The sequence below is a fragment of the Leptinotarsa decemlineata genome, unplaced genomic scaffold, assembly GCF_025532065.1.
Source record: "Leptinotarsa decemlineata unplaced genomic scaffold, Ldec_3_MD MMD2_tig00000010_RagTag_RagTag, whole genome shotgun sequence".
NCBI classification, from domain to species: Eukaryota; Metazoa; Arthropoda; class Insecta; order Coleoptera; family Chrysomelidae; genus Leptinotarsa; species Leptinotarsa decemlineata.
This window is the reverse complement of record NW_027412538.1, coordinates 13,626,742-13,638,756: the sequence shown is the minus strand read 5'-3', so window position 1 is coordinate 13,638,756 and position 12,015 is coordinate 13,626,742. Positions and strand designations below refer to the sequence as shown.

Below are 12,015 nucleotides of genomic sequence, written 5' to 3'. Positions count from 1 at the left end.
AATTATGTGTAATGTAATTGCTTCATAATACAAAATTGAAAATGCCGAGTTTTTACCTCCAGTGGACAAATCGATCGTTACTCCCCTCCAATTTTTCAAGGAAAGGGGTTTCTGTCTTCAAAATTGTAATTCCACTGTATTCTAGGACTTTATATTATTATTATTGTTGATCATAAGGTTGAAATTTGTGAATAATATGACTGAAGTTGATTTTTATTTCGAACTAGTACTATGTCGCTTTATCGCTGTTATCAGAATCAACGAACTTAGGTTAGGCCTGCACGGCGTTATAGAACAGTGCAAGTATTCTCGGACAGTGCTTTCAAAAAAGTCTTCTACAGTGCCATCTAGTGGCGAGTCACAGAAAAATTTATAGCCTAAAAATCTTCTCTATGAAAAATTACTTATGCATGTCAAGTTTCATCACGATCGGTTGAGCGATGTAAAAGTTTATCTCTTACCAATCAACCAACAAACATCAATTTTTATATAGTAGATGAACGTTTCTAATTGTTTGTCTGAATGTTCGAAAGACCACCACGTGTGGCGCTAGCGTTTGAGGAAAATTATTTAAACTCAAGGTCAAGTAGAGTTCAAATTGTCTTTCTACCTGTCTCAGATTTCTGAGGATTATTCCACTTAAACTCTTTCATCCACATCAAGAAATGCATAAAAACATGTAGTCTTTAGCAGTTAACGGTAAGAGATTAGAGTGCCATCATTATATTTTTGGTATGATTTTTCAGCAAACCCTTTCATCATTGGAGCGCATAAAAAATAACAACAGGCATCTTGGATTTATGGTGACGTCATTATTTTTGCTATACTTTTCAGCAGACCCTTTTAATTTGATAAGCCATATAACCGATCCACCATCTTGGGCGGTCTATCAAATTAGATTAACGTTATGTTAATTTTTCATTCCTTTCAGCACACCCATATCATTTTTACTCATAAAACTACTAATCCACCATTTTGGGCTCTCCGATATATTGAATATAAAATAACGCCACACGCAGCTAATCATGCATTTTGTCATCCAAACTTGATGTATATACAAAATTTCAGGTCAATCGGCTAAGAATAACTGCTTTATCAAAATTGAATTGCAATATTTGACTCGAATTAACATACACACAAACAAATATTGCAAGTTAAAAAAAATGAGCTTGTAATAAAAAATGGAACTATTTCTGAATAATGCTCCTTTAGGTTGCTTTTTATTATGAAATTTGTTGATATTACTCTCATTCGGGATATTCTTCACAAATATATTCCAAATATGAGCCATATAAAAAGTATAGTATTTCATTCGCGACAAATATTCTTTGAGAAATCGCTAGCTATATAGATCGATTTATAGAATTTTCAATTCAACTGAAAGTTGGGTATTTGATGATATTTTTCAAATCCTCAAATACATTTTCAATTTGGATCGAGATATGCACCATTCTCAACATTAATCAAATGTATTCAGTAGCAGATTCGGTCCTAATCGAGATTTTTTTATGCAGATGTGAGGTACCTCAATGAATGAAATCATATATGTGATGTCAACGAGATCTCTATCACGTAATACGAAGAAACTGGCATTGAAAATGAATCAGTGGCACATATTACAATAACAGGTTACAACATATATCTTTTGTAGTAAAGTATTGAGAGAAATCGTGCGACACCTCACGTCACATGTGTTTGATAGTGAGCAGTGTTGCCAAAGTGGAAGCAATAAGACTACCTAAACAAGTTGATTAGTGAATTAAAACCGTCAATGGCATTCAAAAATTTGGTAAATTGGTTTCCAAGTCCATTGTGCTTGAAAAATATTTGAAATAAATGAATAATCAATACCGAGAGAAAATTGGTTGAAAATGCATCCCACCTATCAATCAATGTATGTAAACTAGTAATTTCGTTACAGTGACAAACTTTCGACAAAATGAATAAAATCAATGCTTACACCAGATTTTCATCTTTCTTGGGAAAAATCATTGACAGACAATAATTCGATGATGGTCACACTGACGATAATTTTCAATCACGTGACCCTCCAGTTTTCTTTTTATGTCAAGCATTTGCCCTTCAAACGACATTAGTTGAATCGTCCTTTGAGAGAAAGATCTCTTGACATTTTGTTAACTGTAAGTATTCCATTCAATACAGAATTATATTACTTTTCTGTTCAAATAGTAAATAATTAACGTAGGATTACTAATTGTATCATCATAATTATAAGTTTTAATGAGATATTAAATCTGCCGGTAAGGAAATTTTAAAAAGGGCGAACACGTCACTTGATTCATTAGCTAATTTTACAAACTTGGCAAGCATCAGTGAAATGTTACATTTCCAGTGCTTGAAAAAATGCCCGAGTTTGGAAATTAAAATAATGTTCCAGTGCCGGTATTGACCTTTCCTGACCTTCAGCTGCTGGGGGTTGATGAAACTTTATTTTTGTGCCTGGCATCTGGTATCTCATTGAGGTGAAGTTTCATTCACACTTTTTATATTTTGAAATTATTTTTGAATGATATTTCTATATTATTGATATTTGGGGGTCAGACTGCTTATTTAAATTACTTGTTCAAAATTAAGAGTAGGTATTGCCCAACCCTCAAAAAATATACTAATCAATTAAATCCTGGAAAATGTAAAGTTTCAGATTTAGAACAGAATTTGAATGACTTTGATTTAAAAAAATGGATTTTGTTCTTTGTTATACCTAAAAATTTGATTCGGAAATTAGTTTCACATGATTGGTAGGTAGATTTAATTTTTTTTTCAGTCAATTAAAATGGCTTCAGCTGTATTTGCAAGATCCAGTTTTCTGAATAAAGACAAACATTGTGTTACCTAAACCACATCCAAGATTTTTGAAATAAGTATCTACATGGTATTTTACAACTTGCATATGTACATTGTGTTGCCCAAAACTTACTTATGATCAAAAAGCATTAGCCAGAGAAATATCCAATCATTTTTTGTGAGAAAATCAACTCCTTTTTCGACTCTTTTTCAGTACTTAGTAAATACCGATTTTGACACTCAATACTGTGAATTTTATGAAGTGTTTTTATTCGGAGATAATGATATCTATTTATTAATTCCACTGTGACAATCACAACAAATTGCTGGAATTATTTACACAAATAGTAATCTGATAACACTATCATAGTTCTCTCAAGCATCATGTTCATTTTTTGAAATAAAAAAATCTTAATAAATCTTGCTTCTTGAACACAGTAACAATTCATTACTAATATGATTTTTTTCTGGTCAAACCGGAATTGAACAAGAAAGTTAATCAATAAATACAGGAACATGCCCAAAATCAGTGTGAAAGTTATGCATAACTTTGGATAGGAAATGCAATACCTGCATCTTGAAAATACGTATTTGTTCTAATTAACGAAATTTTAATTGGTGTATGTTGTCTGTTATTTCAGATAACATTTAATTATCAATAAATTGAGATGGTCAAGATAGAAATACTCGATTATTGGATACGAAATGAAATTGATTTTTTTCAAATATATACAGGCCGTTTTTTTTGATCCCATTAATATCTCGGAAACGGTAAGACCTTGTAGGTCTTATTGTTTAGAAAAAGTAAATTCGACAATCCTAGTTTTTGTCGAATATTTCAAAAACAACCACTGATATTCTCAATCTGAAAAGATACTATTCCCTCTTCCCTCTCTCCGCTTCATCGGTTTTAGCGGGAGCTGGTCGTGTTCCGCTTGATTATAGATTTCCATATGTTGCGTATCTCTACGCTAGCTTGGCTACATGCGTTGTTGGACAACATATACGCGGCTTCCTTGAATTTTCTCCTAAACCACTGTTCCTCCTTGTGGATGATTTCAGCTTGAGACCACTCGATGTTATGTTGATGAGTCCAAACATGGTCTGCTATTCCTGATTTGCTGGTTTCCCCTCGCTGTTTGTATTTCTTGTGCTCAGCAATGCGAACTTTCAATAGCCTCTTAGTTTCACCGATGTATGATTCTCCGCACTCGCAGGGTATCCGGTAAAGTGCGGAGAATCATACATCCGTTTTTTCCAATATTCGAAGCAGTCCTTTAATGGGTGTCTTCAATTTTGGGAACTGGAGAAAGTCGCATGGGGCCAAATCTGGTGAATAAGGTGGCTGGATCGCCGTTGACGTCATTCAACAATTCCTAAGCTATGCGACGATTTTTTTTGGGTCAAAATTCAGCAATTTTGCCAACCTAAAAGAATAAAAAATCGCAAATCGCGAAATATGACACTTCACCCTTTTTTGAACAGACTAAGTACTTGAAAACTGGTTCCGGCAAGAAAAACCTTGAATTAGAAAACATTAGTAAACTGAAATTGCTAATTAAATGTTCATTGTAGGCAGCAGTTTTTATGTGTTCTTAAGATAAATACACTGCTTTTAACAATTTCGTGTTGGGTTTATATTATTTATTCACTACCAGTTTAGAATAGTATTAACTTCTGTTCATACCTGTATTTTTATTTTGCTTTTTGTATTTCTATTTGGTTTGCTGATGACACCAATATATTATATAAACATGTTGATAAATCCACGCCTTCAAGATAACTGTTTATGAATAGTGATAAAAATAATGCAATTCAGTTTATTAAATGAATCATCCATTAGACATTTATATCCTGCTATTAAGTGTGTATATATTTGGTTTATAGAGCTGCGTGCAGAGAAGTTTTTGTAAAACTCATTATGTTAGCACTGCCTTTAGAATATACCAGTGCTTGATTGAATATAGAGATTGTAGCTCATATTATATTCTTGGATGCGATTCCTAAATGTTCTGCCAGTTTGACCAATATATACCTTTCAGAACAAGTTTCACAATTTAATTTATATTCTCCTGATTTCTCGATCTTGGATGTTTTGTCTTTATTATTTTTAACTAATTTTCCCAACGTATTACCTGTTCTATATGCAATTTTAATCTTGTTTCTTTCTCCAAAATATGTTGAAAGTTTTATAATTTTGATTATCTGACTTATCAGTGAGAAAAACTCAAAACCCGCCTTGAAAAAAGTTAAAATTATAATGACAGGGTTATTAACGAATCAGTTTTTCTGATTTGACTTGCTTGTTTCACAGTTCAAAATTTGCAATGGCTAAAGTTGGTATCAACGGATTTGGACGTATTGGACGTTTAGTCCTCCGAGCTTCCATCGAACGGGGAGCTGATGTCGTTCTTATCAATGATCCCTTCCTCAATGTCGACTACATGGTGTACCTCTTCAAATTTGATTCCACTCACGGACGATTCAAGGGTTGCGTATATTCGGATGGTACCAATCTTGTTGTCAATGGAAAGAAAATCGCAGTATCTCAAGAGAAGGATCCTAAGGTGAGTATTTGAAATATATTTGTGTAGGTCTAAAACTATGGGTCAAATTTTAAAATGACGCCCTACATTTTGTTATACGAAAGAGAGGATATTGTGATGCAGGTTTTTCCGGGTTTTCCTGCAGCTGAAAAAGCAAATGCGCCACTGGAGTCAACGAAGTCGCCCTGGAGCGCCAATAATTACTTTTTACATATGAACTATCTTGAAAGGTTTTAACAAAAAAGGTAATGTGTATTGAATATTTTCAGAGCATTCCTTGGGGCAAATATGGGGCTGATTATGTTGTGGAATCTACCGGTGTATTCACCACCATCGAAAAAGCCAGTGCTCATTTGGAAGGAGGTGCCAAAAGAGTGATAATAACTGCTCCTTCAGCTGATGCCCCAATGTACGTCTGTGGCGTTAACCTTGATGCTTACGATCCAAAGGATAAGGTAAGTTACTGATTTTACTGTATTAATAAAAGATTAGCATTCCATGTATTTGTTTTACAGATCATCTCGAACGCTTCCTGCACCACCAACTGTTTGGCTCCTCTTGCTAAAGTTATCCACGACAACTTTGAAATTGTTGAGGGTCTCATGACCACCGTGCACGCAACCACAGCAACCCAGAAGACTGTCGACGGTCCTTCTGGTAAACTGTGGCGTGACGGTCGTGGTGCTGGACAAAACATCATTCCAGCTTCAACTGGCGCTGCTAAAGCAGTTACGAAAGTCATTCCTTCACTCGTTGGTAAGTTCCTTTGTTATAAATCACTAGTTTTTTTGGGATTTGAGAAAATGAACAGTAAATGACAGTAAAGTTGGATCAATATTTACTTTCAGGGTGTAGTTTGCACGAAACTAGTTCTTAATTTGAAAATATCTTGTTCACATATATTTGTCTCGCTCAAGCCTGTGATTTCATGTAATTCTCAACTCTTGCAGGCAAACTCACTGGAATGGCCTTCCGTGTGCCAGTGGCCAATGTTTCGGTCGTCGACTTGACTTGCCGTCTCGGCAAGCCAGCTACCTATGACGAAATCAAAGCTAAAGTCAAGGAGGCCGCCGAAGGACCATTGAAGGGCATTCTGGATTACACAGAGGAGGCTGTCGTATCCTCTGACTTCATCGGGGATACTCATTCGTCCATCTTTGACGCTACGTCTGGCATCCAACTCAACCCACAGTTTGTCAAATTGGTTTCTTGGTACGATAACGAGTTTGGTTATTCCAACAGGGTTGTCGATTTGATCAAGTTCGTTGCTAGCAAAGATGCATAAGGAGATTTTTGTGCTCGTTGAGAATGAAATTTTCTTTTTAAGCCACAGCTAGGCTGTGGTGGAAACATTCTGATCGAAATTGAAATGAACTAGATAGTAGTTCTTTCACAAATTAATTCAACTGAACGTACTTTTTCGCGAATTTTTATTTATATATACCCAATTTCAGAATACATGTCGAATAAAAAAAAAAATTTTTGTTGCTCCACCTCCAATGTCCTATCCAAAATTCCTTTTTCATATTTGTTTCATACACTGAAATGAAGTTATAACTAGATACTTCGGAATGAAATACCTAATCACAATAAATATTTGTGTGGAAAATCAAAGAAAGTAAACTTTCGCTGTGTCAAAGCTATTCTCTGGGTTTTTTGGCCGTGATCTGCAGGTTTTTGTGCCTGAAGTTTCGTCTAATACTGTGGCAGACATCAAAGGCAACTGTTAAGTGGTCAATAACAGCAATAATTATGTGCTTGTTAAAATAACTTTCATGTTTGGGTTACATGCTCCTAATAACAAAGCAATGAACTATTTGAAAAAATTAGGTCGAAATTCAATAATGAGAGCAGCAAGCATATATAAATAATAGTGTTGCTATAAACAATTTATGTTAACCTTATTAAGTGACGCGAACCCATGGTTGCCAACTGCGGTAAAATAATGACATTTGACAATTTGCTAATGAATAAATAACCTATCTTTCTGAGTTCCTTCCGCATTTTCATTTTTGGGACGTAATGGGAAATGTTCCTTCTGACGAAAATCAAGTAATTTTCATAAAAGAGATCTAAAACAACGCATTTTAAACTTATCATTTCAACCTTGTTTCTTTAAAAAATTATTTAAATACTTAAAAAAGAGGAATGAAATGGATTCAACATTTAAAGGGATTCGTTTCTATTTCACCATTTGGTAACATCGGTTATAGCTAATAAAGGACAATGAATATGTTACCTGTATGAGACAAACAAAGATGACATATTTCAGAGGCGTGCTGTTCTCTTTAATGTTCCGAGACATTCTGTGACATGACATTTTGTGCACCTAACCTATCTTTATCTATATAAATAAATAACAAAACAACTGTTGTTTATGTGGCATGTGGAGGTGGCATTGAACTATAATTCATATTTTGCCTTAATTGTTGATTTATGAAGATAATTTTCCATTTTTTGAGTAGAATATCTAGGTAACCTGAACTCCGATCAAACATTCTAGGCGCTATTACCAATATGTGAATTAGAAACAAATCCCTTTAAAAATTGAAACCCAACATTTGTAACATCAATTTGAATACTTTTCGAAGAGAATTTGAGAAACTCATTAATTAAACTCAACTTTATTTTGTTGAAACTTGCATTTGCTGTAATAACCCAAATTGAGGAACATTCCCCATTGGGAATGTTCATAGCTGATTCTTCATTCTGGAGCTCCAACTTCATACAGGACGACTGGAAATCTCTTTTCGGCCGAATTCTGGAAATCAGTTTCTCATTCATCAAACATGAAAATGCAGAAGAAAATCAGAAAGATAGGTTATTTATTTATTGTCAAATATCATTATTTTACCGCATTTGGCAACCATGGGGTCGCATCACTTAATAAGGTCAATTAATATCATGACTTGACTAGTGTATTTAAGAGCGAGGAAATTTTTTTGACCACTCCTGAAGCGCCCCCTAGGACTTGGCGCCTGAAATGGCCGCAACTCTAAATACATTTTACGCATACTATTTTCTACTTCAACTTTTTCAATAAACATTTAGATTGGTTTTCTTGATAACAAGAATGGAACTGAGAACTTTAATTCAAAGGTCACGTGATTCGAATATCTCCATCGCTGCAAAATTTGGAGCACCTCCCGAGAAATTCGGCAGCTGTGTTGTTCAGTGTTGCCAACTAAGCGCAAAATCAATTTACTTTCAGTATTTTCGGGCATTTGTTACGCTTTTTGGTTTAAGTGGATTTTAACACCCTTTATACCCTACCACTTTGTCTAAGCAGGTTAGTTTTACCTCAGAGGGCTTCAGGCCTATTACTATTCACGTTTTGAATTTTGAGTGAAACGAACCGTCCAATCAAAATGAACAAGCCACATATTCTGCTTCTTTATGTTTTGTGTACTCATTACCGATCAATATTTACTATATGCTAGGTGGCGTTGTCTTTGATTATGTCTGTCGCAGTTGTAAACGAAACTTCCGGACTAAAAACCTATAGACTCCGGCTAATGAACCAGAAAACAACAATTTCCGGTCAGGCACAGGCTGTTAAAACCAAACACCATGATCATTTATTGTATTTGTAATTTTTTTTTTCATTAAACTGCAATTCTTCAATTTCAGGTACACATTATCCCAAATAATGATTTAGTATGCGTACATTTCTCTATAATTTTTCGTTTTGCACTTATCTATCGGATTTTGTAGATTTTTACATCAACCTCACACCTTTATTGTGTTGGCAGTACTGGTTGGGAGTCAGGTTTCATCTGTCGTGGAATGTTGGTGTGAGAGATTAGGAAAGCTGCAATATTTTGTGTTGCCAATCTTTTTGTAGAATGTCTGGCTCATCCATTGAATCAATAAATTATTTTCAGGCAAATTAACCGGAATGGCATTTCGTGTTCCTGTGCCTGACGTATCTGTAGTAGATCTAACTGTTCGTCTTGGCAAAGCAACTACTTATGAGCAAATCAAAGCAAAAATAAAAGAATGTTCTGAAGGGCCGATGAAAGGTATCATCGGTTACACCGACGAACAAGTTGTTTCCTCAGACTTTATAGGCAACCCCAACTCTTCCATTTTCGACGCCTTGGCTGGGATTGCTCTCAACGATAATTTTGTGAAATTGATATCGTGGTATGACAATGAGTACGGATATTCCTGCAGAGTCATTGACTTGATCAAACACATCAGCACCAAAGAAGAATAAGACAAGCACTGTCAAGATTGCCAAGATTATGATTTCAGATATTTAGGAGGGAACATTAAATTTTTGTATATTTTTCAATAAAGTTCATTCGGAATCGATCATTTCAAATGAATTTATTTTGTTTTGAGGAGCATATGGGTTTTACCGTCAATTTTTTTCGTAGACAAGCTGTTATCTCAAAAGACGAAACTTATGCGAGTCAAGGATTCGCGAGATTTTACTTTTTATCGTAACATACCCAGCACAATTCCTATACTGCTATTTTTGTAAAAAAAAAGGTAGTAGGTCTAATGTCTAATGTGGATCTATTCGACCTTCCACTGCAATGCGCGAAGTTTTGTTTCAAAGTGATTGACAATGTTTCATGGTGAATTGTACTAGTTCGGACTTCTATTGTCTTAAATGATCCCAACAAGAATAATTTTGATTTTATTTGTTCTATCATAGATTTCGAATCATATTAGAGTCATATATCAGACAATGGACGTCCGAACTAATAAAATTTAACGCGAAGCCCAAATGTACCCTCGCTCACATATATGAAAAACGGACATTTGTTTGAAAAGAGAAATGAAAATTTCTATGTTCTTTACCACTTTTATTTGTAACTAACGTTACTGCAGTTTCGTCCTATATTGACATTCTCAAACTTATACAATAAACGAGAGTTCACAAATAAAAGTGGTAAAAACATAGAAATTTTCATTTCTCTTTTCATTATGATCTCCTACCACGTAGTAACGGCTACATCCATCAATTTATTGGAAGGCCATCTGTTTGATTGGAGACCCAAAGTACACAAGCAACATTTTTATTGTTCAATATCAAAGGTGATTGAGGACTTGTCTCTTTTCTATAGACACTTTCACAGAAAATCTCCCAGTATTTCTTTCTCCAATGTAGCTCGCAAGGTATCAAGTAGTGAAGTGGCGGGTCGACTAGTCCAATAATTATAATATTTATTACAATTTGATAATTTTGAGTTTACTGTTTGGTTTTGTGTTCTCAACCAATTCCCAATATTCATTGACATGATAATATGGACTCGCCGTGATGTCCCCTACACACATATTCCATAATAATATGTGTATCGGACAACATTTGTGGATCACACAAATGTATTCTCATAATTTTGACAATGGAAATTTGCAAAACGTATCTGTCGTTATAAGTGACGTAAATGCCATACATTGATCTATTTATCTTTTTTTAGTTGTTGGAGTCAATATTCTCTCTTCAATGGCTAGTCCATATTATGACGTCACTGGCAATAACCTAAAATTTGTTTATCGAATATTTGGCATTTCAATATATTTCGAATTTGAATTGTAAAGTTATTTTTTTCCGCCGATTGTGTTGATAGGTAGTTAATACAAGAATTGAAAATGGCAGATGATCTAGAAAACGTAAGTAATATTTTACCACATATATTAAATATTAATAATGGTTTTGTAGATCCCCTCAATTACAGTAAAAGAGCCGCTTGATCTGGTCAGATTAAGTTTAGATGAAAGGATTTATGTGAAAATGAGAAATGACAGAGAAATTCGCGGTAGACTACATGTATGTATAATTGATTTTGTGTTTAAATATACAACAGAATTTTCAATTCAAGGCTTATGATCAACATATGAACATGATACTTAGTGATGCCGAAGAAACCGTCACTACTGTTGAAATAGACGAGGAGACTTATGAAGAAATGTATAGAACTACGAAAAGAAACATCCCTATGTTGTTTGTGAGAGGCGATGGGGTAATTTTGGTTTCACCACCAATGCGAACTTCGTAATATAATTTCTTTTTCCACTATCATTAGTATCAACTATTTTCAACAGCTTTAGGTATGTCTATGAGTCGGGTGAATATTGTTTTCATATACTCAATTATTACAACAGCCATTATCAAATGTTCATTCTAAGGAAGCGAATATATAATTTTGCATATGTACCATTTATCATAACCTCAAATTTTTTTATACCTATCTTACTGAGAGAAACTATTTCAAAAAAAAAAGTACAAAGTAATTATTGTAGTGTTATCAAATCTTTAAAAAAAATATGGGTGTATTTTTAGATGATGAGCTAAAGTTTGAAGAACACATAAAGAAACATGAATAAAAAACTAGCCTCAGGCTGTTATGCAGTTAAAATAATGACTAGGAATATGGGCTTTAATTCATGCAGATGAAAATCATATTTTCAATTAGTTTATAGATATAAATATTTAATTTGTTTTCTAAACAGCAATAGGCTAGATTATTAACAACCTCTTGTTGAAGAAGTATTCGATCATTCTTTGATTTCATGCGCATCAATAATTTCTAATACCTTTAATTAATAAATTGAAAAGTAATGGGGCACAGGACGAGCCTTCGGGGTCCCTGAGTTCACGTCTGTCATTACCTACTTTAAGTACCTACATACAACCAATTAAATAATTTGA

At 34.2% G+C, this 12,015-nt stretch overlaps 2 protein-coding genes across 3 annotated transcripts; both read left to right on the top strand.

Annotated features, from left to right (window-relative positions):
• Positions 1 to 2,005: 2,005 nt before the first annotated feature.
• Positions 2,006 to 9,671, top strand: LOC111504144 (glyceraldehyde-3-phosphate dehydrogenase). Of its 2 annotated transcripts, none has more exons than XM_023158642.2 (5): positions 2,006 to 2,141; positions 5,120 to 5,372; positions 5,621 to 5,806; positions 5,867 to 6,107; positions 9,236 to 9,671. In XM_023158642.2, the coding sequence occupies exons 2-5, from the start codon at positions 5,133 to 5,135 to the stop codon at positions 9,568 to 9,570; spliced, it is 1,002 nt and encodes a 333-aa protein (XP_023014410.1). In that variant the 5' UTR covers positions 2,006 to 2,141; positions 5,120 to 5,132; the 3' UTR covers positions 9,571 to 9,671. The 2 variants fall into 2 exon arrangements, with proteins under 2 accessions (XP_023014410.1, XP_023014409.1); XM_023158641.2 differs by lacking the exon at positions 9,236 to 9,671 and adding an exon at positions 6,302 to 6,778.
• A 1,144-nt stretch (positions 9,672 to 10,815) lies between these two features.
• On the top strand, positions 10,816 to 11,533 carry LSm3 (U6 snRNA-associated Sm-like protein LSm3). Its single transcript, XM_074171525.1, has 3 exons — positions 10,816 to 10,976; positions 11,026 to 11,133; positions 11,186 to 11,533. Exons 1-3 carry the CDS (start codon positions 10,956 to 10,958, stop codon positions 11,360 to 11,362), a joined length of 306 nt encoding a protein of 101 aa, XP_074027626.1. The 5' UTR covers positions 10,816 to 10,955; the 3' UTR covers positions 11,363 to 11,533.
• Positions 11,534 to 12,015: the final 482 nt, after the last annotated feature.